The sequence below is a fragment of the Caloenas nicobarica genome, chromosome 2, assembly GCF_036013445.1.
Source record: "Caloenas nicobarica isolate bCalNic1 chromosome 2, bCalNic1.hap1, whole genome shotgun sequence".
NCBI lineage: Eukaryota > Metazoa > Chordata > Aves > Columbiformes > Columbidae > Caloenas > Caloenas nicobarica.
The window spans coordinates 119,559,627-119,585,892 of record NC_088246.1 but is presented as its reverse complement, the minus strand read 5'-3'; the positions used below and the strand labels follow the sequence as shown (position 1 = coordinate 119,585,892).

Below are 26,266 nucleotides of genomic sequence, written 5' to 3'. Positions count from 1 at the left end.
TCACTTTCCTTTGAATCCTTCGGCCCTTCCTCTAAACATCCCATAATCATTTTTACGTAAGTCCACAAGCCTCTATCCCAAGCAGCCTCAAGTATCCCATAATATTAATTTTCATCATGTTTCTCCCTTCCTATCAGTTAAAAATTGTTGATCAGGTTGACATTCTTGAAGTCTCTGCCTGAGTAGTTCCTTTAATGGACTATCCATCAGTGGTGGAAGCATTCTGGGTCCTCATTATTGTCTCTGTTGTGACTTCCTCATTAATGTTTGTGTGTCTGCGTGGTTAATTTATCACTTTCCTCATTACTTGTTATTTCTTTTATAGTGAGTAGATCACAAACAAATAAGCTAATGAAACAGACACTCCCACACCTCACACTACTAACTGACAAATGATGCAAGACTCAGAACAGTTGGGTACCCCATAGTTAGAGGGTACGGCTCCCTTTTATTATAGACACCTGTATTGTGATAAGATAGCAATCCTGGACTTCACTGCGTTGATTGAAAGTCAGGATGCCATTTTACATGTTTTCTTCATGTTCAGGTAGACTTAAAGGACAGAGCAGACATGTCGTTCCATCTTTCTGCATTGCATGGCGATACACAACACTGTCAGACACTTTACTGTCTTAAACACAATGTTTTATCCACATGAATTATTTTCCAGACTTTACAAACCTTTATTGTGATGGTTGAGATAAAAGTAATAGAAAGAATGATGACGTAGTTGCGGTTTTCCAGTGATGTTCATCTTGTGTCTTTGATGCTTATTTGCATTATCTTCAGAAGGATGTTTTATACTAGATGGGGAAAAAAAAATCATAATAATTAAAAAAACACCAACATAAAACCCACACACACACCATGTATCAAAAGCATGTAGGGAAGGGAAATATGTGTATAATGTGAGAGCATTACTATCAAAGAAACCAAAATAATTTATTGGAAGGTCATAAAGTAACAGTGTCAAGTATCTAGCATGGCACAGAGGTACTGCACCTCAACAGGATATCAAATAAAGAATATTGGGACAAAACTCAAAATGGAAGTCTGCTGTCTGGAAGGCCATTCCTCTTCAGTTTGTTTACCAAATTTCTCCTGTGCCTTGTGAGTCCCTCTCACCTATATCATTCTTGTTATTTCCAGGTCTAAACCTCTGTTTAAACCATGAGTCCAGATGCCTGGGACTTTATGAAACTTCCTATCAAAACCTGCCCAAATGTCTCAGCTATTGACTACATGGCCTTTCTGACCCACTCATTCAGATGGTTTTTAACCTGTTGTCTTCTTCTAATTCTCCCTAAGTCAGAATTTCCATGGCTACTTTGTTCCTTGCATAAAAATTAGCCATTGAATAGGGAAACTGATTTTTAGGTTTGCTTTTTGTTTTGAGATTTTGGGATGGGTTTTTTTAGCACCATACCCAGGTGTTTTAAGGGGATATCTTTAGTAGAAAATGCAGTAATAGATGAAATACAAGTCCACTAAGCAGAAGATGCAGTTTAGTTAAGAACCGAAAAGGAGCCCCATTTTTCATACTCTCCCACTCCATGTACACTGCTGTCAAGGCAGTAAGGGTGGTGGGGGTGGAGGAGGAGCACAGGTTTTGAATAAAGTGGGTTTTGGTGTTTGATAAATTAGTAGCACTTACTGGAGCTCTTTAATTTCTAAGCTGGAGTCTTCAAACTTCAAAAATGTGACATCTTCCAAGTTACTTCTTACTGAATTGGATTGCTTACTTTTTAGTGAATATAGAGAGATATGTATGTGTGTGTGTATATATATGTATTTGTTGAAAGAGGCAAAACACTTACTTCTAGCTTCAGATTCTCCCCATTTTCCTTTCCTTGACTGTATTTCTTTTTAAGGCACACCGCAGTTGTGACAGTGACAATAAGCATTACAACAAATACAGCCATGGTTGAAGAAACAGCTATTACAGTATTTTCTTGAGTTGAGCCTTTCCTTTCACACTTTTCTCCCATGTACCACCAATTGTCACCTGCTGGACATCTAGAAGTAAAAGAAAAGAGGTGTGGTATCACGTAGAGAATAAAGGCATGAAAAGGGCTACTTTAAAAAAGTCGTATCTCTGATGCATTGTTTCTATATCTCAAAGCATAATGAAGTTATCTTAAAGTGGACTTCTATTTTAAAGTTGTCGTGAGTGGCCTACTATCCCTACACATCTGGATGTGCTTCTTTCAGCTTCCTGCTGTTTTACAGGTCACATCTTCAGAGGGAGTCTTTGCCAGAAAACCCAAGCACCATTCTAATTCTTTTGACTGCCTAAGGCTTGGCTGCAGCTGATCTGTAGAGCTGCTGCTACAGAATGGTTGTCTTTTGCTACCAAGAGAGAGGCCCTCTGGATCACTCAGTTCACTTATCTGCTGCTTTTTCCCTGAAACTTATAGCACTTCTGTTGATAGAAAACTCAATTTCTGCTCCATGAAACTGATACCTGTCACTAGAATCAATGTCATGTAATATTTGCGTCCACTGTTACTAATTAGCCTCATAGCCTGATGCAGTTCTGCCTTTTTCAATGCTCAGCTTTTACACGAAGCCGTTCTACCTTCTTCACGCAGTCAATTTTTAAAAAGCCTTTATAGGAAGGAGCTGAATAAGCTCCTAGGGCAAGTGGTCCAGAAGCTTTACACTGCTGGTTTTATCCTATCAAGCCATGTTTACCATCCTCTAGAAAACCTAAGCCTCCTATTTCCTCACGTGTTCTTTATCTTTTTATTTCTCAGCTCACCTTATGCAGCAATTTGAACCCATGAGATAAATGGGGTGGAGACCACAGGCCGGACTCTCAAGGCACCGCTGACCAGCGAGCAGCTGAACCAAAACTTGGGTGCATGAATTCCCCAGTTCTAGGACTGAGCGAGCCAAAAATGTTCCCAACACATTCACCTTTCCCCGTTTAGTGCTTCTCCACTTGCAGATGTGGTACATTCCCAATCAGACCATCTCATTACCAGAAGGAGCTTATTTTCAAATTTAAAGAACATGTAGGAGCTGCCTCTGCCCTCCCCCAAGAACAAAGTAAAAAGGAATTAACATCCTAGCGGTTGTCTGGTTATAGGACTAAAAACCACCTCCAAGCCTTGATTCCTTCACCTTATCCAGCACTAATATCAGCTCTGAAACATTTTATAGTGAGCACATGAGGGCCCCAATGACCTAACTGGAAAAAAAAAAATTATATATATATATATATATATATATATGTGCAGTACTGCTGAATGCACACCTGCTCCTATCTTTCTAACTCTGGTTGTTCCTTTTGTTATTGTTTTTCTAGTTCCTGTCTAAGCCATTTATTCAGAACTATATGCTCCACCCCGAAAATCAGTCCTTTCACAGTGCACTGCAGCGATACGGACTGTTGGGGGACATATGTGATCCACCTTAAACTGAAACTTAAATGTGCCACATTCTCCATAATTTCCTAATAGAAAACAGGAGCCAAAACCGACTGCTGGTCACACACTTCTTTAGGATGGAAAGTAGGTCACATAGGCACTAGAGCTTCAAACGGTCCGCAGATGTCAGAGAATAAATGATTTCTTTCCATAATTTCGAAATCAGGCATAACATTCAGCATAACTTTTTTTTTTTTTTTGGTCTTCTTGGAAAAGCTCCTTGACATTTACTCATATTTGTGACCTGTTTCTGATGGGTTGCACAAGAATTGTTTTTTAAAAGGTTTCTAAATGGAGAGACAGAGCACTCAATGAGTCATCCTGACTCTTGGTGCCCTTGGCCTTTAGAGGTTTGCCTCACAGCACTCTCCAGCCTACCTGCCCTGGCACAGCATCACATAAGGTTGCTATCTTCAGCCTTGAGAGCTGGAACAAAGCTGATCAGCCAGGTGTGTTACGTAAATGTACCCACAGAGAATTAAATAAAAGTTGATATTAATTTTCTTGCAGGGTAAACAATCTTTTTAGCCCTCAGCCTTCATTGCTGGTTTCGAAGGCAAGCAACTACGCTTTGGTAATTCATGGTCATAACTCGTGCTGCACGATATTTCTGAATCAAATTCTAAAATAATGTCTCTGATGCATCCTGCCTGAGAAGTATTAAACATCTTTCTACCAATATAAATGCATTTTTGTTTCAACTCCACTTATATTTAACTCTTCTAAATTTTGCTATAGGGGCCTCTAAGGAGTTGCACAGTCCGTTTTATAACATTGGACTAATACAGTATTAAAAAGGATAAACACATTTAATATATCATTTACAAGGAAGTCAAGCAGAGTACTTCAAAATGGTCAATGCTGAGGTTAGGAGCTTTTTGCCCAAAGTGGTCATAAGTTTAGTCTCACAGTAGAAGTTGGAAATATTTGCCTTAATCAGCTATAGTGTCTGTCCTTTCATTAAGAACAAAGATTTATTCTACCAGAAGCTTTCATTACTCATCCTAAAATTGCAACTTAGAGTGAATAAAAGCAGTTACCTGCACACTGGCGCTCTATCTACAATAACGCAGACACCATCATTTTCACAATGGTAGTCTGGACAAGAATTTGGAACCTCTGGCTCTGGCTCTTCGGTCAGGGTGACAGAGGTTGTTGTGGTGGGTGTTGTGGTGGAGGTAGACGTAGTGGAAGGCCTGGTGGTGGCAGTGGTGGTAGAGGTAGGTTTGATGGTATTGGCACTGGATGTATTCATAGCAAAGGTGGGTGAAACACTTGGCTGAGTTGATAGTAGATGTGATATATCTGCACGATAAAACCACAAGAAATGAGGTCTTTACTTCATGTTATTTTTCTGCTTATTCTAATGATAAGTTCTAAGAGTAAAGAGCAAAGAGCCTGTCCACAGGTATAATGGATAAATAGTTTTTTTACCTTTCAGGAGCATGATGTATTTTGGAAATGTTCTCTAGATTTTTTCAGAAACAGACGATTTTATTCGAAGTACTGCATTCAAAATAATTTGTACAGGATTTGCATCATTTTATAAACCTTCACATGAGATAAAGGAGTCATACAGTGCACGTACCTATCCACAAATGTATTCAGACATATGATTTGACTTCAGATACATGCGTTGTTCCAAAACTGCTCATTTGCAAAGTACATCATGTGTATTTATATCTACAGTAATAGTGACTTGGTAAGTATGTGACATTCCATGTTTACTGTATCATAAAGAATACCAGTTATGTTTACATACCTTCCATTGTTAAAAGAATATAAACACCATCTTCTTTAATAAAGTTGCGGCTTCTAAGTCTCTGATGAGTTAAAAATGCACTCGTTCCCATTCCTGGACCTCTCATGAATGTAGTTCCATTGGGAAAAGATGCCACGGATCCCACTTTATCTGGCCTATCCCAAAAATAAGATGATGAGGAATCTGGAAAAAAATAATTAACTGAATGTGAGTGCAGGACCACTCTGGACTTCTTTCTCAATAGGGTCTCTTCCTTCTCAGATAATCTCTGCTGAAAAGTAGTACTGAGGGCTCTCTCAACAACAAAGGCAGACTGCATCCCGCTTTGCCTGCTTCTGCTTAGCTGCTCATAGATATCATGAATTCGGAGAGGACAATAAGTTGCCTGAAACTCAAGGAGTAGAAGCAATGCTGAATCTGCCTAAAATATTTGCAGATTTTTTTTCCTGAGATTCCACACTGATGTGATGCACAAGACAATGGAGATCTTCAAGGCTTGGCTTAGCCTGAAGTATTGAGAAAAGAGCCTGCTGGAGATGAGGCTATTTGAGACCTAGTTGAAAACCTGTTATCTTTGCTTTTTAGTCCTTTTAAAGTGCAGTGGGCAAGAAGATGAGTAGCACATGAATCACCTGTAAAATTAATTTATTCATTGTTTTTCAAAAAAGAGCATTGCTTGATGTGGATGTAGGGTGGGGGGTACTTGAACAACTTGAATAGTCACAGGCAGCTGCTGACTCCTCCATCAAACCCTGTTCTAAATCTCAAAGCTGAGCCTGATTGTCTATGAAAGTATCTGACAGAGGGAGAAGAAACTGCCTGCTGCAACACCTCTGCTGGTTAGAGAAAGGACTGGAGTTACAGGGCTTCTCTTGGGAGCCTGGGGCTATTAGCGACATATGAATAAACTAGGGAGGAGGAGCAGAGTGCAAACAGACCACATGTCCGTAGGGCCAGGGAAGGAAAAGGGCTGAGCTCTCTGGCCGTAACAGCAGAAAATGTCAATCATCTATGGTGGACCTAGTGTGATGCATCTTTCATTTACAGGGGAGAACATTTAGTCTTTCTAGATTACATCAATTGTTTTCACATAGGGACAGTGTCATAGAAACATAAATGTAAATCATAAGTTTTTAAAAATAATAGTGTGAATTAGACATTTTTGTGCCTGCCTTACTTCCTTCACTAACGTTACGGTCTGAAAGCCCAGGAAGCTAATTCAGTAGGGGAGGTGGTTTCTTTTGGCAAAACTCTTATACAGATGCAGAAAGTCATTTTGGCTTAAATCCAATCTTTCTCCAATTATGAATATGGGGTTTTTCTTTAATATCTCTCTTTATAGAGATTCCTACCATTTCTCAGACTTGCATCTTTACCTCAACTGCCTCCTTTCCAGGTTATTGTGGATCACTGCTCCTTATCTTCTCATACCTTGAACAAGTACAGATTATGTCATATGAATCAGTACTTTGTCTATCTGGAGATCTGCTCTGACACCACTGTACCTTTTATGAGGAGGGAGGGGATTTGTTTAATAGCTGCACTTTTACCTAGTATGAACTGTGTGTATTGTTAAATCAGTTTTTTTCTTTTCAAGCCTTCTGGAAAACTTGCATTCTCATAAAGCAGGTATAAATGCATCTTCAAAAAGCATATGAAAGAATTTTTAGGAGTGGATCATTCACCTGTTTCTTGTGCAAATCAACGTCAAAATCCAATGACCCAGCTTAACCTACTTGTATGATGATTTTTTCTTGTCTGTGGATCAGTTATATTATTGCTATAAGCAAATAAAACATTTAAGAAACTGAAAAAACTGAACTAATTTACAAGAAGAGAAAATTTAACTCCTTGTCTTCTGGCTGTGTTTTAAACATACTAGATAGCATGTCTAATTTTAACTAACCTGATAATTCCAGGGGGTTGGTTGTTATACTTCTTTGGTTTGACATCCGTTGACGTATATCAGGATGCTGGTCAAGCAGAATCACGGTACCTTGTTGCCACGGACAGGGCCATTGTAAATGATCATCATTTGCTCCAGAAATCAAGTGAAAGTACATTGCTACATTAAATGGGTTGTCGGTGCTACCATTTAAATACAAGCTGACCTGAAAAGCATATCCTTTACTGGAATAAAAAGGTGGACTGTATATTCGTCCTGCTGTCCCTGCTGGACTTGTGTTGAGGAGATGTGTGAAATTTCTGATATGCCAGACGTGGTGCGGACACTGAGTTTCTGACAAGTTGATATCATCAATAGAGAGGCCTCCATTTGATAAGCCACCTCCTCTCACACCTTGAAACACAACCCGGAATTTACTTGTGACATTCAAAGAAACGTGATGGAGCTGCCAGTAACTCACAGGTGAACCTGAAAAACAAGGGTGGTGATTTCTGAGTAAACAGTGCAGTCAAACACTACACAGATCTACAGACCTGTACCAACGCTGTGTATGAATTCCTCAGTTCCACCGGCATCGACGTGATGGGATATTTCTCCTGCAGATGTTACTCTTTCCATGCAAGATCATATTTTCTCGGTTCAGTTTTTCAACAGATGTAACATGCATAGCAGCTCTTTAATTTGAGTGAAAGCAGTGTTAATAGTTTTTAAGACCGGGTTTTCTTGTAAATTTTTAAAGAAAATTCCATTAAATTAATCCAAATGTTGCAATAATTACATGCACAAAGATGGCTGTCACCTGTATTATTAATAAGAAAAAAATTCAGAGCAACGTATATTCAAATAACTGAATATGTCTCAATGAAAAATTCTACAGAGGATTCTGGGAGCCTAGAACTACAAGCTTGGTTCATGCAATTGTTTTTTTATACGTAAATGGCTTGTCAGAAGTCTGCCTAAGCAGGACTATTCACCCATCAAATGATTAATGGCACTAAGTTCAAATTAAAGCCAGTCATTTGCATAACCTACTTCATGTGGTAAAACCTCACTGTGAGTTTGATGCTGTATCTAGAAGTGCCTGAACTAACAAATTCCACTTGACTCCAAGAGCAGTGTATGCAAAAGCAAAGACCTCTGCACAGGGGCCATGTAAGGCAGGGGAAAGTAGGACATCCTTCATTAAAATAATAGTATGTGCACCGAAACAGTTTATTTTGCTGTCTGGTTTATGTTCACCTGCACAGAAGACCAGACTTTCAGCTGCATTTATGAAATAAGCAGTGCCAGTCCCAGGTACAGAACTCATGCTTCGCTCTCCTAACAAATTTAGACACAACACAATGGATCTCAGATATGAGTCTTAATTTCTCGCCATTTTTCATTACCATTATAATTAGGAGGGGAAAAAAATAAACCCAGAAACAAGAACAAAAGCACCCCACTGTTTTCCATTAAATTGCCTTTTGTGTAAACAAAAGGTTTTTTGAACTGCACAGATTGATTGCAAGACTGGGGTTTCCGAGTCACGTTCAAAGAGCAGATCAGCTACTGTGCTGTGGAATGTCCCACAGCCCCCCCTGCTCCTTGCTGAATGCAGCCACAGCTGCCACAGACCAGCAGAAAGGGTTCAAGGCTTGTCCTTCAGCCCCTCGAGCGTGGTGGGTCAGTGCAAACCCACCAGCAGCTCAGCCAGGATGTCGGATCATGGCTGGGAAGGGCTGGAGCGTCCCTATTTCTTCAAGTTTGTTGACTGCGTTGGTGAGGATAACTTCTCACATGAGAGAAGTGAAACAGCTTGAGGGGGAAAATGATCTTAATCCATTCCTGAAAGTTTTACTGGTGATTGTCAAAGTAGGGTGCTCATTTGGACGCATGTAAGAGATCAGAGGCTTAAAAGGAAATTATGGACTTGAGAAAGCAGGAACGGGAGATGGGACCTCATATACATGAAAGAGTACTTGTGAAGAAGGCTGAAGTGAGGAGAAATTAATTTTGGCTTCAAAGCAGAGTTTGAAAGAGCTTGGAAGGCTCAGACTAATCTGAAATTTACACCTGCCTTAGCAGTCCTGACACTTACATTCACTTATGTGATTCCTGATGGCACACGGGGATGATGAAAGCACCAGGGTGAAGAAAAGAGTGAGGAAAAAAAAAGGCAATCAGCCATAAGAAGTAGCTGAGGGACAAAAAGAGGCAGAAAAAGTGGATTTGACACCTATTTAGTAAAACAACTTCCTCAGAACTTTGTGTAACAAGAAGACTGATCTATCTGTAGCTGTAATGGAGACCAAGTAGTAGTTAAATATTTGAGAAAGTAATTTAATCATACAGTGACCTTGGCAATTCTATCTTAAAGAGCTTTTGTCCATTAGTTGACCTCAGTTGCTCATTCTGTAGGCCACAGGCTCCTGAAACCACAAGAACTTAATTTTCTTCAAACTACAACTCAAATCATTGGGGGATTGGACTAGATGATCTTTTGAGGTCCCTTCCAATCCCTAACATTCTGTGATTCTGTGATCATTATCTGTTGCCCATAGACTTCAGTTGAGTTATTTCAAACATTGTTTTAAAAGTAAGATAAATTTTATTTATCTTTTTTAAACTAGTACGTTAGGTATTCCCAGGCACTTACACTTTCTGTTTCTTTATTACTACTTTCCTATTCATTGTAATTTACTCTAACTACCAGCTTCATCTGTTGCTATTGATAGCAGCAATTCTAGAACAGTTTAAATAATGGAATTTTAGCTATTTTGGTGAGAAAACTGTCTTGATAACTCAAGAGTTTGTAATTTGTGGTAATTTATTATATTATAGGGAAATGGCTGACTGAGGATCCATCAAGTATAATTTCAACAGCAGAGAATCAATTACATAGTTAGAGAAGAAGCCAAAGAATAACGCTAGGAGATGAGTCACTTTGCTACAATATTTTCCCCTAGCACTTTGAAAAGGACATTGAGTATAGATTAAACCCTAATACAATTTTATTCCATACCTTTTATCTCTCCCATGAGTCTCAAAGTACCATTCGGATGGGCTGAAGTATACTCCCTGACCCAGATATACAGATGGTCGCTTTCGTGACCGCTGTTATAGAAATAGAATTGTAAGCACTGAAAGCCCCTTTTGGGATACAGAATTCGGCTCTCCAGGATAGCTGTGCTTCCCTCTGCTCCAGCACTGGTGTCGAAATGCATGAAGTAGCCAGAATCTGTCAAAAGTCAATGAGAAATGAACAGTAGAGGAGAGAGAAAACAAAATTTTCCTGGTGCATGGGTATTCTTAACACTGTATTGTAATAAAGCTAGAAGACATGGTCAGGTCAGGGTAAGGTAGACCTTGTCCAAATCCTCAGACTGAGGACTGTTCCCTGTTCTCATTCTCCAGAGGCAGAACTGTTCTTCTTGCAATGTTCTTCCTCATTAGGCTTTCTTGAGCAATTTGTCCTCAAAAGCACGGGTTTTTACTCTTTACCCAGTGCCAGTAATTCACAGTTGACTCTCTCTCTGGAGGATTGGTTTAAGCTCCTGAACTCACAAAGTTTTGTCTGACAGGTTCAGAAACAAGTGGTTATATTCTCAATTAATTGTTCGTGTGAGCCCTGATAATATATGCAATTTCTAAATCCCAATTTTTTTTCAAAGACTTACTGAGCAATTATTCAGAAAAGCAGCTGTCTTTCTGGTGTGCCTGTACCATAGGTTAGAACATTTTATACAGTTCTTGTGTCAGGATGTGACACTAAGACTAGAAAACAGATCAAAAGAGGTAAGAACATTCAATCTTCTCAAACAAGCAGAAAATCAAATGTCTCACATGATGCCCCGAGGTATGTAGATTTATGTTACTTGGTTAAAAAATAAACTGTAATTTGTCAACAAATATTCAGAGAACAAGGCAAAGATCAAAGTCAACTCGCATGCCTCTGCAGAAAATACTTTGCAGAGAGATAAGAAGAGCCTTTTCTCATACCTTCACATTCTCCCATATTAGTGTGATCAGTATTTGGCCCAGCAGGAACCTGAGACAAACGCTGCCAATCGCTGTTATCATCTGAACTTTGAATCAAGCCACATATATTTTCAAGTTCAAAACTGCATGTGTCCATGAAACTTAGGGAGGAAGCTATAACATTAAAAAAAAAAAAGTTGTGAATGTTTGTTACACAACATACATTTTAATTCTCAATGTCCAAAGACAAGACCAGAGGAAAACTAAGAAATGCAAACACAAAACAATCAGTGGCTTCAAATACCAGGTACAATCTTTGGGAACTTGGAGCATTTGGTGATTAACACTGATATTAATAAGACATCGTCAGGACCACTCTGGGCACTTAGCAAGTACAAAAGGGTGCCAACTAATCATCAGGCCACATATTTTATTTATATAAGGAACACTAATATCAGCCCCAACCTGCACACAGCCAAAAGGTCTGAGGATTTCACATTCATTCCTCTGCTTTCCCTCAGCCAGTCGACATATGGCCACAGATTTTGATAAAGTTTCACTAATTTGTCAGCTGAACTGCTTATTTTGAAATATAGTAGAGCAGAAGTTACTTCACTGCAACGGACAAACCTTGATTTTCAAAATACTGACTTGAAAAAAAAACATTTGGCAAAAATATGTTTGGGACAGAGGATATCTCAACTCATGCAAATTTTTAAGACGTCTTGCATATAACAAGTGAAAAATTAAGTGAAGGAAGAATTTGCAGTTGAGTAGGAAAGGGAAAACACTGTATGAAATGTTTTCTCTGTCCAAAGCAAACCCTGGATGGGTGAGGGAAGACACAGTCCAGGTTTATCCCTATTCTTAGATTTGTTTCTCACTGTATCATGTTTGAGCTCTGTGTAACACCAGCCATGATTTGAAAACAACTAAGTTAATAAAAAGCTTTGTGATTACTGCTTTTCAAACAATATATAAAATATTGTGGCCAAGTTTAAAGGTTTCATTGCACCACAAAAAGGGCAAGGAGTATGGCAAAAATCACCTTCGATGGCACACCACTTAGGCTGTAGCTCAGGGAAACACTTAAGGTATGAACTGCTGCCGAATCAGTTGTATTGCTGAGATATTTTGTACTGTCCTCATAGAGAGCTAACAAATCTCTAGAGGTTGCAAGTCTATCAGAAGTGATGACTGATACCTTTTAAGATACACTATTGGTATGATATTGTAAAAACCCAGAAAATATTTTCACAGCAAATGTTATATATTGACTGCTGAAGAAAGCAAAAAAAAAAGGCCCATTCAGCTGTCAGCAAGAAGGTAACAAAAATGTAGAATTATTAGATGAAAGAACTCTTTGAAATCAAAATACAAAACAAAATTTGCCCAAACAGGAAAGCAGTAGCCCAACTACCTTAATTAGAAAGTGCCAGCTGGCGTGGAGTGGTGACCTGAACAACATTAGGAGAGTAAAGCTAGACCTAACAGCTTACCATGTATTTCTTAGATTAATTCATGAAACAGGGGAATGGAATGCTGCTTGAGGCAGGTGTTTATCTCCATCTGCACCAAGAGCCAGATACTTTCTTGGTACGTAGTGAAAGGCTGGACTTGGAAGAAAATACATGGGTGATGAGTGCCGAGTCCTGACTTCCAGTGGCTCAGGGAAACCTCATGGTCAGCTCTGTTAAGTAATATGCTAGAAGGGGAAAACAGACTAAAATCTATTGTTTTCATATGGCCTGAAAGGCAGCCCTGAGGAAGAGATCAAAATAGCACTGAAGTATCTCTCAGGATTTCTTATGCTGTGGGTTGTTTTGGTTTTTTTTCAATTTAAGAATGAAGTTTCCCATTTTTAATGCAATTTGCTAACCACACAGGCCCTGAGCAGAAATTCAGCTTAAACTTTTCCTTAAATCATGTTAATGGAAATAATCTTCTGATTCCTCTGGGAGGAGATCTGCCACGCAAACCATGCTTGGCGTTCTCAGTCTACCCTCTAGCCTGAAAGGATCGTTCTAGCAGCTGGGTGGGCAAGGGCTGCGACCTGAGAAGAAGCCATCCTCCCTGGCACAGGGGCCACTTTGGTAAATGATGGGTGATCTGAAGACCACTAACAGCTCTGCGAATATCATATGCACTATACAAAGCCAAGGGACAGACTCGGGAGCCAAACAGATCCTGATTGCACTGAGGGAGGTTGCAGTTTTGTCACTAATTTCAATGTGACTGGGGCTTATTTCCCTTGGGGAATGAGCCTGTGAGTTAAGAATAAACTGAAAATGTCATGAAGTATTTATATAATGAACAAGAATGATGGAAACTATATAAGATTAACGAAGAGGAAGAAGGACCCCTTCCACTGTTAAAGACATCCTTAGCTGTAAGCACTTCTATAAGATCCGACTGAATGTTTGCCAAGTGCTGGAAGCTAAGGAACAGAATTATTTTCATCAGAATTGTATGCTCCAAAAAAAATGCACTGTTGTAATAAAACAGTTTGATAATTATTTAAGTAATCTGTAGAATGAGGCTTAAAATATAACTGTAAACCAGTATTCACTCCTTAAGATACTGAGGCAGGGAAGAAAAGTTTTCATCTGAGTGACAGGGCACATTTGATGCAGTCGCAATTACAGAATTCTGTTCCAGTTTGGTAACAGAATTATCCATATTTCTCTGTCTCTAACTCAACTTTTCTAAAATAAATCCCACATGAGCAAAATAAGTGTTTTGACCACTTTTGTAAGGGACTGGGTTTGAAACTAGAAATAAAGGTTTTAAAAGCTCACATTTTCTTAACAGAAGTATCTGTACCCTATTTGCATGGACCCGCACTCTATCTCACAAATTGCATGAGAGTGGAGTAGGTATGATAGCCACAGCAAAGATATTCATTTTTGTGCAGTGTCTGAGTAACAGCTGTGGAATAATGGGGGGAAAAAACGAAAAATATTTGTGCAGAAGCATACATTTTAAACAGTCACCCAAGGGATGAACAAAAATCAGCTGCTGAGTGAAGCTGGTTTTTAACTAAAGGTCAGATAAAATTGCACAGAAAACACTGCTATGCAGCAGTGTTTCTGCAGGATGACTATGTTATTTCTAGCTGTACCATTATTTCTGGTGTTTTTAACACAATTCACTTCTCCAAATACGTTAGCATCTCTTTCACTTGGGCCTGGATGAGTCCAGCATGTGTGTATCATCTTCATTTCTTTCTAATACCAGATGCAAAAACTTTAAAATAAATGGAGACACTTACTGCAATTGTAGAGCCGGTTCAGTTTCTGGAGATCATAATCACTGAAATCCATTCGCTGTCCTATAACATCCATGAAGTCTGGTATGTTAGTGATGATGGTGGGTTCAGTTCCATTTCTGAATGCGTTTTTGCTGTAGTGCATCACAGAAGTGTAGTCATAAGGAACATTCAGGGAGTCTGAAGTTTTATCATCGTATTTGTTGAAATTATGACTTGTACCTAACGGGAAAAATAAAAGGAAAGATTGTTTGTTGGCCAACAGGACCAAGTTTAGACATGCAGACTTAAAGTGACAGATAATCCGTCAGATCCCCAAGTATTTTTTGTAGTCGTTTACTTGTTTTACTCTGTAAAACTATCTTATTTATAGTCTAGAGTTATTTGATTTCCTCTTTCAGCCACTGGAACATAATGTGATGACTTCTACTGGATGAAGGAAAGCTTTTTGCTAACAGAAATATTTTTCCTATGAAACTACTCATTAACTTGGATGGGCTTGTAACACCCAAAAGTGGAGATAATGTTTCAGTACTCAAATTAGTGCAATTTGCAACTGTAATGCCTGCCTGTTTCTAATCTATATTCTCTGATGGTAAATTGCTGGTCATTTTGGCTCACAATAAACAAGTTAGAGTTGTCATCAGAGAAGCTTCCAGAATTTAACTTTACAGATGTTTTCTGCAGTATGAGAAAAAAAAAAACCACAACAAAAAAACCCCAACATTACCAACTATCCAATGGAAGGTAAAGTTTTAAATATTTTAAATTAGTCAAAATACAGTAATTATATTCTGGTCAGTGTAAAAAAAGCTGCAGCCGTTTCAAATGGCTAACAATAGAGCAACTTGTCTTTAAAGAGTCAGCAAAATATAATGGAAATCAAATAACAGAGTCTAAGTCATTTTCTGTAATATATACTCGCATATGCACCTCGCTGTTGATCATGACTAAATAAGAATGCATTAGATTTAATCATTATCTGCTTTTTTTTTTTTTACAGTCTTCCGTGTGTACCTGTGTTAGGAAAGCATCCAGCCTCTGTATACAGCTTTGTTTTTGAACTGCCTGAAAGTCACAGGGGACAACGGCAAGCTGAAGAGGCAGAGACCCAGCAGAGTCCCAGGGAACCATGTGCCAGCTCTCAGGCTTCTGCCAAAGACATCAACACTTAACACTCACGAGCTGCATTGCTCAGGTAACTGCTCGTGAGACGAGGACCCTGAAAGGGGTCTCTCCTCTCTGCACACCCTCTCTGCATCCTCTGCCATCTCAGCTCTGCTGGGTGTAGCAGCTGGGGAGAAAGAGGATGAACAATGTTGTCATTAGAGGTTTTCTACTGGCTTTGATTGCACTGGGATTTTCAGAGTGGGATTTTTTTTTTCTGTCACTTTTGTTTTGTTAAAGGCTCCCAGAATAGTACTGCTCTTAGGGTATTAATTCAAACAAAATTAATTATTCTCTTCCGTCGCTCTGCTGTACAACAGGTAGCATGACCTCAAATACTGTGTTCAGTTTTGGGCCCCTCACTACAGGAAAGACATTGAGGTGCTGGAGAGAGTTCAGAGAAGGGCAACAAAGCTGGTGCGGGGCCTGGAGCACAAGTCTGATGAGGAGCGGCTGAGGGAGCTGGGGCTGTTCAGCCTGGAGAAAAGGAGGCTGAGGGGAGACCTGATCGCTGTCTGCAACCACCTGAAAGGAGGTTGGAGTGTGGAGGGGGTTGGTCTCTTCTCCCAGGTTGAAAGTGATAGGGTGAGAGGAAATGGCCTCAAGTTGTGCCAGGGAAGGTTTAGACTGGATATTAGGAGAAACTTCCTCACGGATAGGGTTGTCAGGCATTGGAACAGGCTGCCCGGGGATGTGGTGGAGTCACCATCCCTGGAGGGGTTTAAAAGACGTGTAGATGAGGTTCTTAGGGACAGGGTTTAGTGGTGGAATTCACAGTATTAATGGTTTATCTCAATGGTCTTGAAAGTCTTTTCCAACGAAAATGACACTATGATTCTGTAACAGGACTCAGATCTCTAGTGAGGCCTCTGGGAACTGCTGTGGCACAAGGAATAACCACGGCAACAACAAACGAGGCTTTCTGTCCCAAATACATGTCACTTGATGTTTAATTTATTGATAAACTGGCTTTGAAAACTAAGTCCAGGTAAGAGAATAGGGCAGCCACCAAAGGATGGCTGTAAGGCGTGTTCCACCACTAAACCCCCTAACACCGGAGTCTGAGAAAAAAAGCCGGGGAGTGACTGACCATCCTGAATCCTCTCCCAGATGATGGACACGTAGTCGTCACGGTCGGAGCGCGACTGCTCATGCCAGAATCCCAGGGCATGCAGGAACTCGTGCTCGATGGTCCCGATCCTGTCACAGCTGGCTCCGATGGAGAGCTGCTGCAACCCTACTTGGCGGTTTCCCACTGAGGACCAGCAGCTGGCGTTGACATGAAATGAGAGCGAGCTCTGTGAGGCACACACCAACCCCTGCCCACACGAACTCCAGAATCGCTCTGTTCAACAGGTACATTTTTAGCTTGATCATTGAAATTACATTTTGCTACGGAGAGTACTTTTTCATTGATCTGTTGCTTACCGTATCCTTTCCTGTCACATTTAGCTCTGTTTTGATGAACTGGCAGTTCCCCCACTCTGGCTCTATTGTTTTTAATGCATTTGCTTTAGCAGAAAAATGTCGAGCTATTTGTGACAGAAGAAAACTGATGAGGATTTCATTCGTACTCTGGTAAACATCAAAGACTATGGATACGTGGTTTAGAGAAATTAATTTACTGCAAATTAACATTTTTTAACTGGACCACAGTAAGTGACTGTGAGTGCACTTTGAGTCTGTCCCAACCATAAGGAACACCAGGTTCACGCACATTCTCTTCTCTGTGATTGCAGCTGCTTCTCTCTTTATTGTTTTGCCCTTTTGCTTTGTGAGTGACTGTGGCTGCCAGGCCAGATACGCTTCTGCACGACTGTGTTTACCTTTTGAAAGGTTGGTGGATTTGATGGGGGTTTTCATAAACTCTTTTCTTTCTATTACAGCTATTTGTGAGCTGCTGTGCTACAGCACTTGCTGCTGACACAAGCTCACAAGGAACAGCAAAACCACAGCTGTGCTGGAAATTTTTGTTAAAGAATAAAAAAATTCAATGAGCTATCTGCACAAGCCAATAAAGTGGCACCCCATGTCCACAAACTAGCAAGCACAGAAAGTTACATTTAAATTGATATTTTATGCAGCAAATAAATCAACACTTACCCAATAAAGTCCATAAAATTAATCGGGCACAAAATATGCCACAGGATTTGCAGTCCTATCACCCCAGAAATTTAAAAACACAAACACACCATGGGTTTTCAAACCCTGTAACTTATTAGTGCAATACATTCCCCAGTATTTCTGTTTCCACAAAAGAGCACAGGCCTTGGCTATTGATTACTCATTAAAATCACAGCATGAGACCTGGGAAGGAGCACATGTGGCATCCATAATTTCATGGTCTTCCCTTGAACAAGGCCTCCTATGGATTATGCAGCTTTTTCTGGTTCTGCACAAGTCTAAGAAGTCCATCACAGTTCTGGGTCCACCTTACACCAGAGTATCTGCCTCTGGCTTCACATCTGCTGTGCAGAGCACAACAGGCTACAGGAACATCCAGAACACTCAGCAAAATGACCATCCAAGCACCAGGGGATGCAGCTTCCCCTTGTCTTCAGTCTGCCAAACGCCTACAAGACCATCAGTCTGCAGCCACAGAGGGAGCAAATACTTGCTCTGTGTTGCCCAGCACTAAGAATAAAACCAGATGAGTGGGATGGGGCACTCTAGAGAAATGGGCACCTGGAACCCCATGTTAGCGCTGTCTTTGGGAGGAGAGAAAATGGAGGAAAAGTCCTAGCTTCCCCAAGCATGTGAGAGCTGTATCTCCTCTGATTCCATGTTTTTGGCATTGCTAGTTTCTCTGTCAGAGGTTAGAGGAACAGGGAAGTACGTGCTCTGACTAATCCCATCAGCCTTCTTTTTGCAAGAAGGGCTGTAAGTAGGTACACGCCACTAGTGATGATACCATCTCAAAATCCTATTCTCTAACAGCCAGCACTGATTTCAGGCACATTTTTATACTAATTTCCTGCTAGCAAATAACTTCCCATAGTATCACAGATCGCCAGGATTGCAACACAGACACTTTGACTTACCAGCACCAAGCTGGTAAGTCAGGCATCTGTATCAGTCCACTTCTGCACGGGTTGCCTTTGCCATGGGCCACAGCTGCAAAGGGCTGAGGTGAACTCCTGGGAGATCTCCATGAAAACCTAACTTCCCATGTGGAAATACTAGAGACAGGGTTGATCCTCCATGGTCTGCAAAACATTTGACTGTACCACACCATGCTAGCCTTCCTGCTGAATGAGTCCTGCTCTTCATGAGAAGAGTAAGGAGAAACGGCACATCCATGGCAGGTTCCCAGACTGTTCTGTGAGCTCTGCAGGCACCTGCCAGACCTGATGTTCTCGCATTTCTGTAATTCACGAGCATTCCTCATGTATTTTGCTCAGCACACAGGTTGGAGTCAAGAAAAGGTCTTTAAATAGAGCCAAAGTCCAACCTCTGCAGCAGATGCATAGGCCTGAAGGGCAGGTGAGGTGAGAAGTTGTGTTCTAGAAAACTTTACATGTACCTCTACTCACTTCGCTTTATAAATATATACCTGTTAAAACAATACAGGCAGTAGCCAAGGCTTGGCAACTAGTAGATAAAGAATGTAGACAGGGCGGGAGCTCTTTGTATGGGGGTTGATGACACTGTGTCGTATGTTAGAGACTACAAATGTATTTTTATACAGGGCAGTCAACACGGCAAAATGGCAGCTGCCTTCTTTTGTGGCTGACTTCATCTGAATTCAAAAGGATAATCCAGGCGAGGACTTTATGGCTTACTACAAATCCTTTTGACACAAAGTTCCCCCACCTCCCTCTGTTTTATAGATGCAAGCCAAGGTCAGAAAGGCAAAGATGATCTATTAACTTTTTCTTAGCGCAAAAAAACTTTATGAATCTGGCTGGTGTTGCCAGGAACTTTGTGCTCCTGTCTGTACTGCACCCTCTGGACTGAGGTCTTTAGTTTAAAGTTAGAGTAGTCCTAGCTGATTTTTAAAAAAAAAAAAAAAAAGAATGGCAGAGGAGAGACGGGTTGGTTTACCCACCTTTTACTTTGTCCCATTATACCAGAAGGAGGGAATGGAATGAAATGAAAGGTAGTTAATGCAGGGTCGGTCCTGATAATTTATTTGTACAGCTACCTTGCTGAAATTGGACAGCTGTTTTCAGGAGACTGCACCGTTTAGCTCCAATCTTTTAAAAAGTGCTGCTGAGCATTAATTCTTTTACAGATGGGTCGGCTGAGATAATAGAAACATTTCAGGGCAAGCAACACACCAGGCAGCGAGGGCAAGATACGTTATCCAACTAGAGGGACTTGTCTTCTTCATCACCATGTCTCATCCATTTTTAATAGACATATAAATGAAATACTGTGCACAGGCCTCTTATTTGCCATAGGCTAAACATTGTGGTTCTTTCTGGGGTACAATTATAAGCAAATTCAACGCATACTTTGTGTGATGAAGGACTAAAAAATTTAGCTACATGACTTTTCCATTTGGCTCAAAAAGCTGGAGAGTTATTAGGACAGGAAAATGCATGGCTCCGTAAGTCTCCACTGATACACCTTTTAGGATTGAGTTTCAGTGTCATGTGCACAGCATGAAGAGTGGAAAATATAAAGAGCCAGAGACCGAAGAAATTTTGAAACAATTATCTGCTACAAATATCTCAGAATAAACCAAAGGGAAACATTTCTATTATCAGAAAATCTTTTCCCATTTACAAATACATTCTCGTACCAGGAAATGATTTTCTGAAAGTAAATTTCCTCACCAGGCTATCAAGCTTTTCTTGATCTCCTTTTCTAACGGAAAAATGATTCAGCATAGAGTGGAGAATTTATTTGTTCTTGTTGCACTGTTTTGACAGAGACTGTCTTAGAAAGGGAAGCAGCTGGGGCAATTTTGACTTCTTTACTGGAGTCTTATTTTGCAAAATTTAAGGTGGACTAGCACAATTATACATCAAAAAAGGTAAGCAAACTGAAACCTCTGTAAAATATTTCAGTGCTGTGCAGCATTTAAAAATATCACTGTTATATATGAATGCTGGTGTGACATTGTTTAAATGCAATTCCATTTGTTATAGTCAAACAAATTAATTGTCACACAGTTAAAACTATCATGTTTCTGCTGGAATTATTTTTTTTCCCCTCAAAACCAAGGCATACTAAGGATGACCATTTGAAAGTGACACTCCGTGTATCCAAAGATCAGCCAAGAAAATTATTGGTTTGTTTCTGTTATCTTTTACCATGCCCAGATAATTACCACTTAAAGAACTTGATTACCTCTCATATTTAAAAATAAATATCAGCAAGAAATTGTTCATTACTACCAAGGTAATACCTGTTTTGGAAAATACTACCATTTCCAGTTAAAAGAAGACTGGAGAAACAGGTACAACAAAACCACAAAATTATAATCAGATATATGAATTTTAGAGTGAATGCTGGCCATTAAAAGAGCCTGTAGACATACAGGATGAGAGTTATTTTACATCACTCCTCTTACCCACTTCCTTTGAAGACAGATATGTAGTTCTGCTCCCCTTCCCAAGGTTTGAAGTCGATACAGGTTTTCAGTCGATACTGTTCAAATGCCTTGAGGATGAGTCCCTTAGCATTCATTTCTGCAACGCAAACAGTTTTCTTGTCAATACTGAGCCAATAGGTTTGTACTATTATCCATATGGAGTAAGTCCTAAGGGTGGGTCTTGCTCCAGCAATCTTTCATTAAAATAAGCAGGCTTTTTGTTGGATTAAGACTGGAGTAGCGACCTAAAAACCATAAATCAGGCAGTTGTGATATTTTATCATCCTCTTATTTTGTTTCCATGTAATTTTTCTTTTGTACTTGTGTACAAAATACGGCATGATGAGTATACAGTACATGCTAGTGCGTGGCTCTTAATTTTGTAAATTTATTCATTTACTCTGCTGACGTTTATGTGAGCAAATATTAAGTAAACAGAGAACAAAGACATTGTATTTCACCTAGTGCAGACTGCAGGTTACAGATCTCTCACAGATTGTCTCCAGGACTTGAACTGCTAACATTATACCCGGATTATCTCCTCTAAGAAACTTTTATAGTTTCAACCAGTTTAGATCCGAATCTAAACTGGGGTTGGGTGATTTTTTTTTCCTGCCATGTACCAGAAAGTTGACCCCGCGTTGTCTGGTGAGGGCACAATCTCACTATGTGGTACACAGTAAGAATTCAAATTCCACCTCACCACTTGCCAATGCCATGCAGAGCCACAGGTGGGTGGATTTGAAGGGATGGAGACAAGCTCTGATGTGTCCTTGGCCCCACAACAGGGGACTCAGTGATGTGCCACTGCAAACTGCCAGAATGCCAACTTGCCATCACTGCTGTAGATGATGTAAATAGCCACATAAGTTTTCTTGCTTTAAAAAGATCTTCAGTGCCCTGTTTTTTTTCTTCTGCTTAGTAGAGCTTCATGTCTCAAACATATGTTTTTAAAATCAAATCAATCTCCTGGGCCATAGCAATGGCAGGATGAGAACCATCCAAGAAAGGAGGTGAGACCCAGCACCAACACCAAGATGATCTACTCTGCTTGTGCATACGCAGGCCCAACCGCTGTGGGAAATGTCCTGCTCTAGACTTACAAGATGAAAGGATGCCACAGTATATTTATCAGCCTGTATTTAACACTTCAATCAACACGACACACACACGTTGCAAATACTGTACCCAGGCTATCATCAAGGACATAGGGGATAACGTGGGGCCACCGATAGTTGTCACCAATGATGGAGTTTCGTTCCCGCATCTGGGAAAGAAAATGAATACGCAGTCCTCAGTAAAAAGTTATTTAGGATCAGGGACTACAATAGTGCTAAAGCAAAGTTTGTATCCTACAAGCCCATATAAGACATAGAAGAAATCAAACAGCTCAAAAATGTTGACAGAGTCAGAGGTCTAAGGCTTGGGTTTAAAATCCCTTCGCCTGGTGTCTCCAACTTCCGTAGCATTTTCTCCATGCAAATTACCTGAGATTTTGATCCATGTGTGAGGAGAGCTTCAGCTCCCATGCAAAGCATTAAGATCTAAAGTCCTGAAAAGTGCACAGACATTAACAATTCTGTAATTGTTTCATAATCCAAGGGTTTGTTCCTGTGCCTTTCGCAAGTGCTTTCCTTGCTTCCACTGACACGCTCAGGCCAAAGTAGTTCACCAAAAGGGACAGTAAAAAACTATTGATTTTCAGGGGTAGAAGACACTTTTGGAGTTTCTACTAGGTCTCTTTGAAATGCAACTTGCTATGCATTTTTTTTAATTGATCAGACACAGATACTGCACAGATGCTTTAAAATGTGGTATTATAGATTTAATTTTCCATTGATTTTAGTGAATCTACTTACATGGTGAAGGTTTTGCAGAACTGTTCCGTAAATTAAATTGGCTCATAATAAAACTTAGGCAGATAAATTACGAATCTTTTATATAAGCCTGTCTGGATGTGATCAGTGCTTCTGAATCTCTTAAAAGTACAATTATAAAAGCCACAGTAAAAGAAACTAGAAGCTAATAATATTGATCTGATGGCTAATCTGGCCTTATTCTGGATAATGTTTCTGCAAATGCACCCGACTCCATTGTCTATCACATTTTGTAGAAATCCATCCCCAAACATTTTCAGTTTATTGTTATATAAACAACATTTATTGTTAGTAGGAGCATCAATGATTTCCACACCAGCAATACTTTACATTGCATAAGTCAATTACACATTTCTGGTTTTATATTTTACATTTGAACTCACCCCATCAAGTTTGATGTCTCCCTCAAAAAGGTCTAGTCCTAAAGCTAAAGGGAAGACGAGATATTCAGTTATTGTATTGATCTGTGGCTACCATAACGAAAATCATTAAAAAAAAATTAAACGATAAACTGAATTTTAAAAACCTTCATTGATGTCAAAGATGTCTTGATCCATTCCTCCATCTACATCTATTTCTGAAAAATAAAAAGACAAGTGAGGTAGGACATCAGCCCTTGCTGTTATCTTTATGAAGTGTGAAAATTAATGCAATAACAATAACAGTAATTATAAATCTGTGTCTGTCCTGGCGATGTTTATGAGCAGCTCGTTTTGTTGACTGCCTCCCGCGCATACAAATAGATCTCTAAACAGAACTCACCAGTTGTCTCCGGAGCAGGCTGGGGAGGGGGAAGAAAAAAAGATATTATTAGAAAGGGACATAATGAAATGCAGCTCGCGTTACTCTCTCAACAGTATTAGAGACGAGATTCAAGCTCAACTGACAGCACTTAGCGCATGGCTTTGTATCGGATTGACTGGACCCACTGCCTCCTCATTTGACTGGAAATGTTTATTTGCTTATGTGTCAGCTTTGTGTCCTTCCCACTTTAGGCTGCCCAACACGTAAGTGGCCCAGTCCTGCCTCTGTGAAGCTTTCGCAAGTGGTGTTCTCTCACAACTCAGGCACTGCTGAATGGTCCTTCACAAACAGGGAAAAAAAGAGCCTATTATTTCTATGAAATCGAGTATTGCTACTAGTTGGGAGCTGTACAGAACCTATGGAAGTTTTGCTTAATTTTCCATCGTAAAGCTGAAGATGAGGGAATAGAATGAGTGGTTTGGTGTCACACAGCAAGCCTTTGAAGGACTAGGTGCAGAGTCCAGGTCACCTCAGCCCCAGCTCCATGCACCTCAGCAATACCAACTCAAACGCTGTTTCTGCAACATTTCAAATCCACAGGCCATAATGAGATATACATAATGGACTTTTCCTTGTCCTAATGTGCCTATAGAATACGATCTATATTCTTTTATTGGACTAGATGCTTCATGTTGGACCAGCTTGGGCATACTTGACATAATACTATGCAACTATTTCTCATGCAGTGAGCAAAATCGTAAAGAGCCTTTCTAAGCAATTGTTGCTGGGTGGGTTTTACTGTTTCTCACCAGAAGTCTCGTATTCATAATTTGAAAAGAAGTTCACAAACTGAACGTAAAAACACCCTTAAATTCTGAGCTCTGACAATATCGATATAGCAAATGGTAAGATACTACATCAACGCTGCAAAGCAGGGTGGGATTTTTACTTTTATTTTTACTATAGTTCCTCTCCCTCACAACTGTTTTCCCTTCTCCACGCAAATAATTAGTTATCTTTCATACATGCAGTTTTGCATGTAGGACTCATTTTTCTAATGTGATAAGCTTCTGAAACCTCCATTAGAAGCGGTGAATAGTGCAAGATCAGAACGTTGAAAAATGGCAAAAATCAACTCCATGCAGTCCACAAGAATATTGCTTTTGGTAATTTCTACCATCTGTATGACAAATAAGAAAATAGTATGGCCAGAATATTCAAGGGAGATTCAAATGCACGTATTTTTCTAGGCCTGACTTTTGGCACATAATGATGGGAACTTTGAGGGCAAACATAACTGTGGGCTCTAGAACTGATGGCATTCATATAAAAACTTTAACCAAATAAGGAAGAAAGAAAAAAGTCTTCATTTGGAAAAGGTTCAGAAACAAAGCTTTGAAATTGTCAGAATGTCCTGTTTTAGCTTTTAAATGAAAGATTCATTTTCCATTTGAAATGACTGTCTTGTGAAAACTTCAGCAAATGGCAGAAAAATATATTGTAAATACAAAAGCGCAGCAGCTCATTTTCTCATTTTGATTGCCCTGAACTAAAATGAATTCAAACTGTTGCTTCACAGTTTTCACCAGACTTTGATAATTTATTTTGATTGCCTAAGAGGGGAAAAAATTTTTTTTGCCTAACCAAGTAGAGGCTATAAGTTATAGGCTTAAGAAAGATAATGCCTAATTGGTATGAGCTGGCATAATCAAATGCTTGATATCTAAATGTTACATAAAGAGGCAAAGTTTTTAATCAACTGCTTTTTAATTTTCTTAATGAAAACTACCACCCACATATGTCCTTGCCCAGTCTAAAGGCAGGATTTTGACCTTGAAGTGTCAATTACAGAAACCATGGAGTAGAATCTGTTTCTTGACCCAATTTCTCCTCCAATAGCCCTGTTTCAGCACTTCACAGTTCTTGTTTTTTTCAAAATTTGGTAGATTTTCAGATACTCAACTCTTAAAAACTCAGTGTCACTGTAGAAAAGCAACCAAGTCCATTGAAAAACTGTTTCCAGAGTTGGGCAGATGCAAATGCTGAAGAATTGACTTTGATCTCACATTTCACTGAGTTATTCAGGTTTACATTGATACATGAGAAATAAGGATGGGGACTTCAGAAAAAAAGAATAAGCATATAGCTGTAAACAGATACAGTTTAAAAACCCAAATATCTTTTCCAGACAAATCACCCATAAATTTGAAATAAGACAGTATCCACGTATTCAAGTTTTAAAAAGAAAGTGCAACTTGTAAAACAAGCTGAAAATAGATGCTCAATGTGTGTTACACGCAGTTTGAAGACTTCATTTGCTTTTAAACTCTCACACAGATTTCTAGATAATGTGGAAGAACAAAATGACAAGTAACGCTTACAGTATTCAAAAATTAAAATCACGTTATCGTCTTTTCTGTTAAAGATTGTTGATGGAGGAAAAGAATCATTCCCATATATCTTGAATCTCCTTATAAACATTAATGGAGAGAAAAATTTGTCTACAGTTTCAATAACTGTAAAATATAACGTACCCATATCTGCTAATGAGAAAGCATAACTGTGCTAAAGGCAAAAGCTGGCTAGATCATGGAAAAGCTCCTCTATCG

At 39.6% G+C, this 26,266-nt stretch overlaps 1 protein-coding gene across 2 annotated transcripts; it reads right to left on the bottom strand.

Moving 5' to 3' along the window:
- Window positions 1–404: 404 nt before the first annotated feature.
- On the bottom strand, window positions 405–23,847 carry MEP1B (meprin A subunit beta). Of its 2 annotated transcripts, XM_065627258.1 has the most exons (15): window positions 23,801–23,847; window positions 23,676–23,694; window positions 23,440–23,490; window positions 23,297–23,340; window positions 22,225–22,303; window positions 21,016–21,133; window positions 16,585–16,763; window positions 14,331–14,549; window positions 11,081–11,233; window positions 10,104–10,319; window positions 7,100–7,567; window positions 5,194–5,376; window positions 4,472–4,736; window positions 1,818–2,016; window positions 405–803 (listed from the first exon to the last, which is right to left on the bottom strand). In XM_065627258.1, exons 3-15 carry the CDS (start codon window positions 23,468–23,470, stop codon window positions 786–788), a joined length of 2,172 nt encoding a protein of 723 aa, XP_065483330.1. In that variant the 5' UTR covers window positions 23,471–23,490; window positions 23,676–23,694; window positions 23,801–23,847; the 3' UTR covers window positions 405–785. The 2 variants fall into 2 exon arrangements, with proteins under 2 accessions (XP_065483330.1, XP_065483331.1); XM_065627259.1 differs by lacking the exon at window positions 10,104–10,319 and having other exon boundaries at window positions 23,676–23,845.
- Window positions 23,848–26,266: the final 2,419 nt, after the last annotated feature.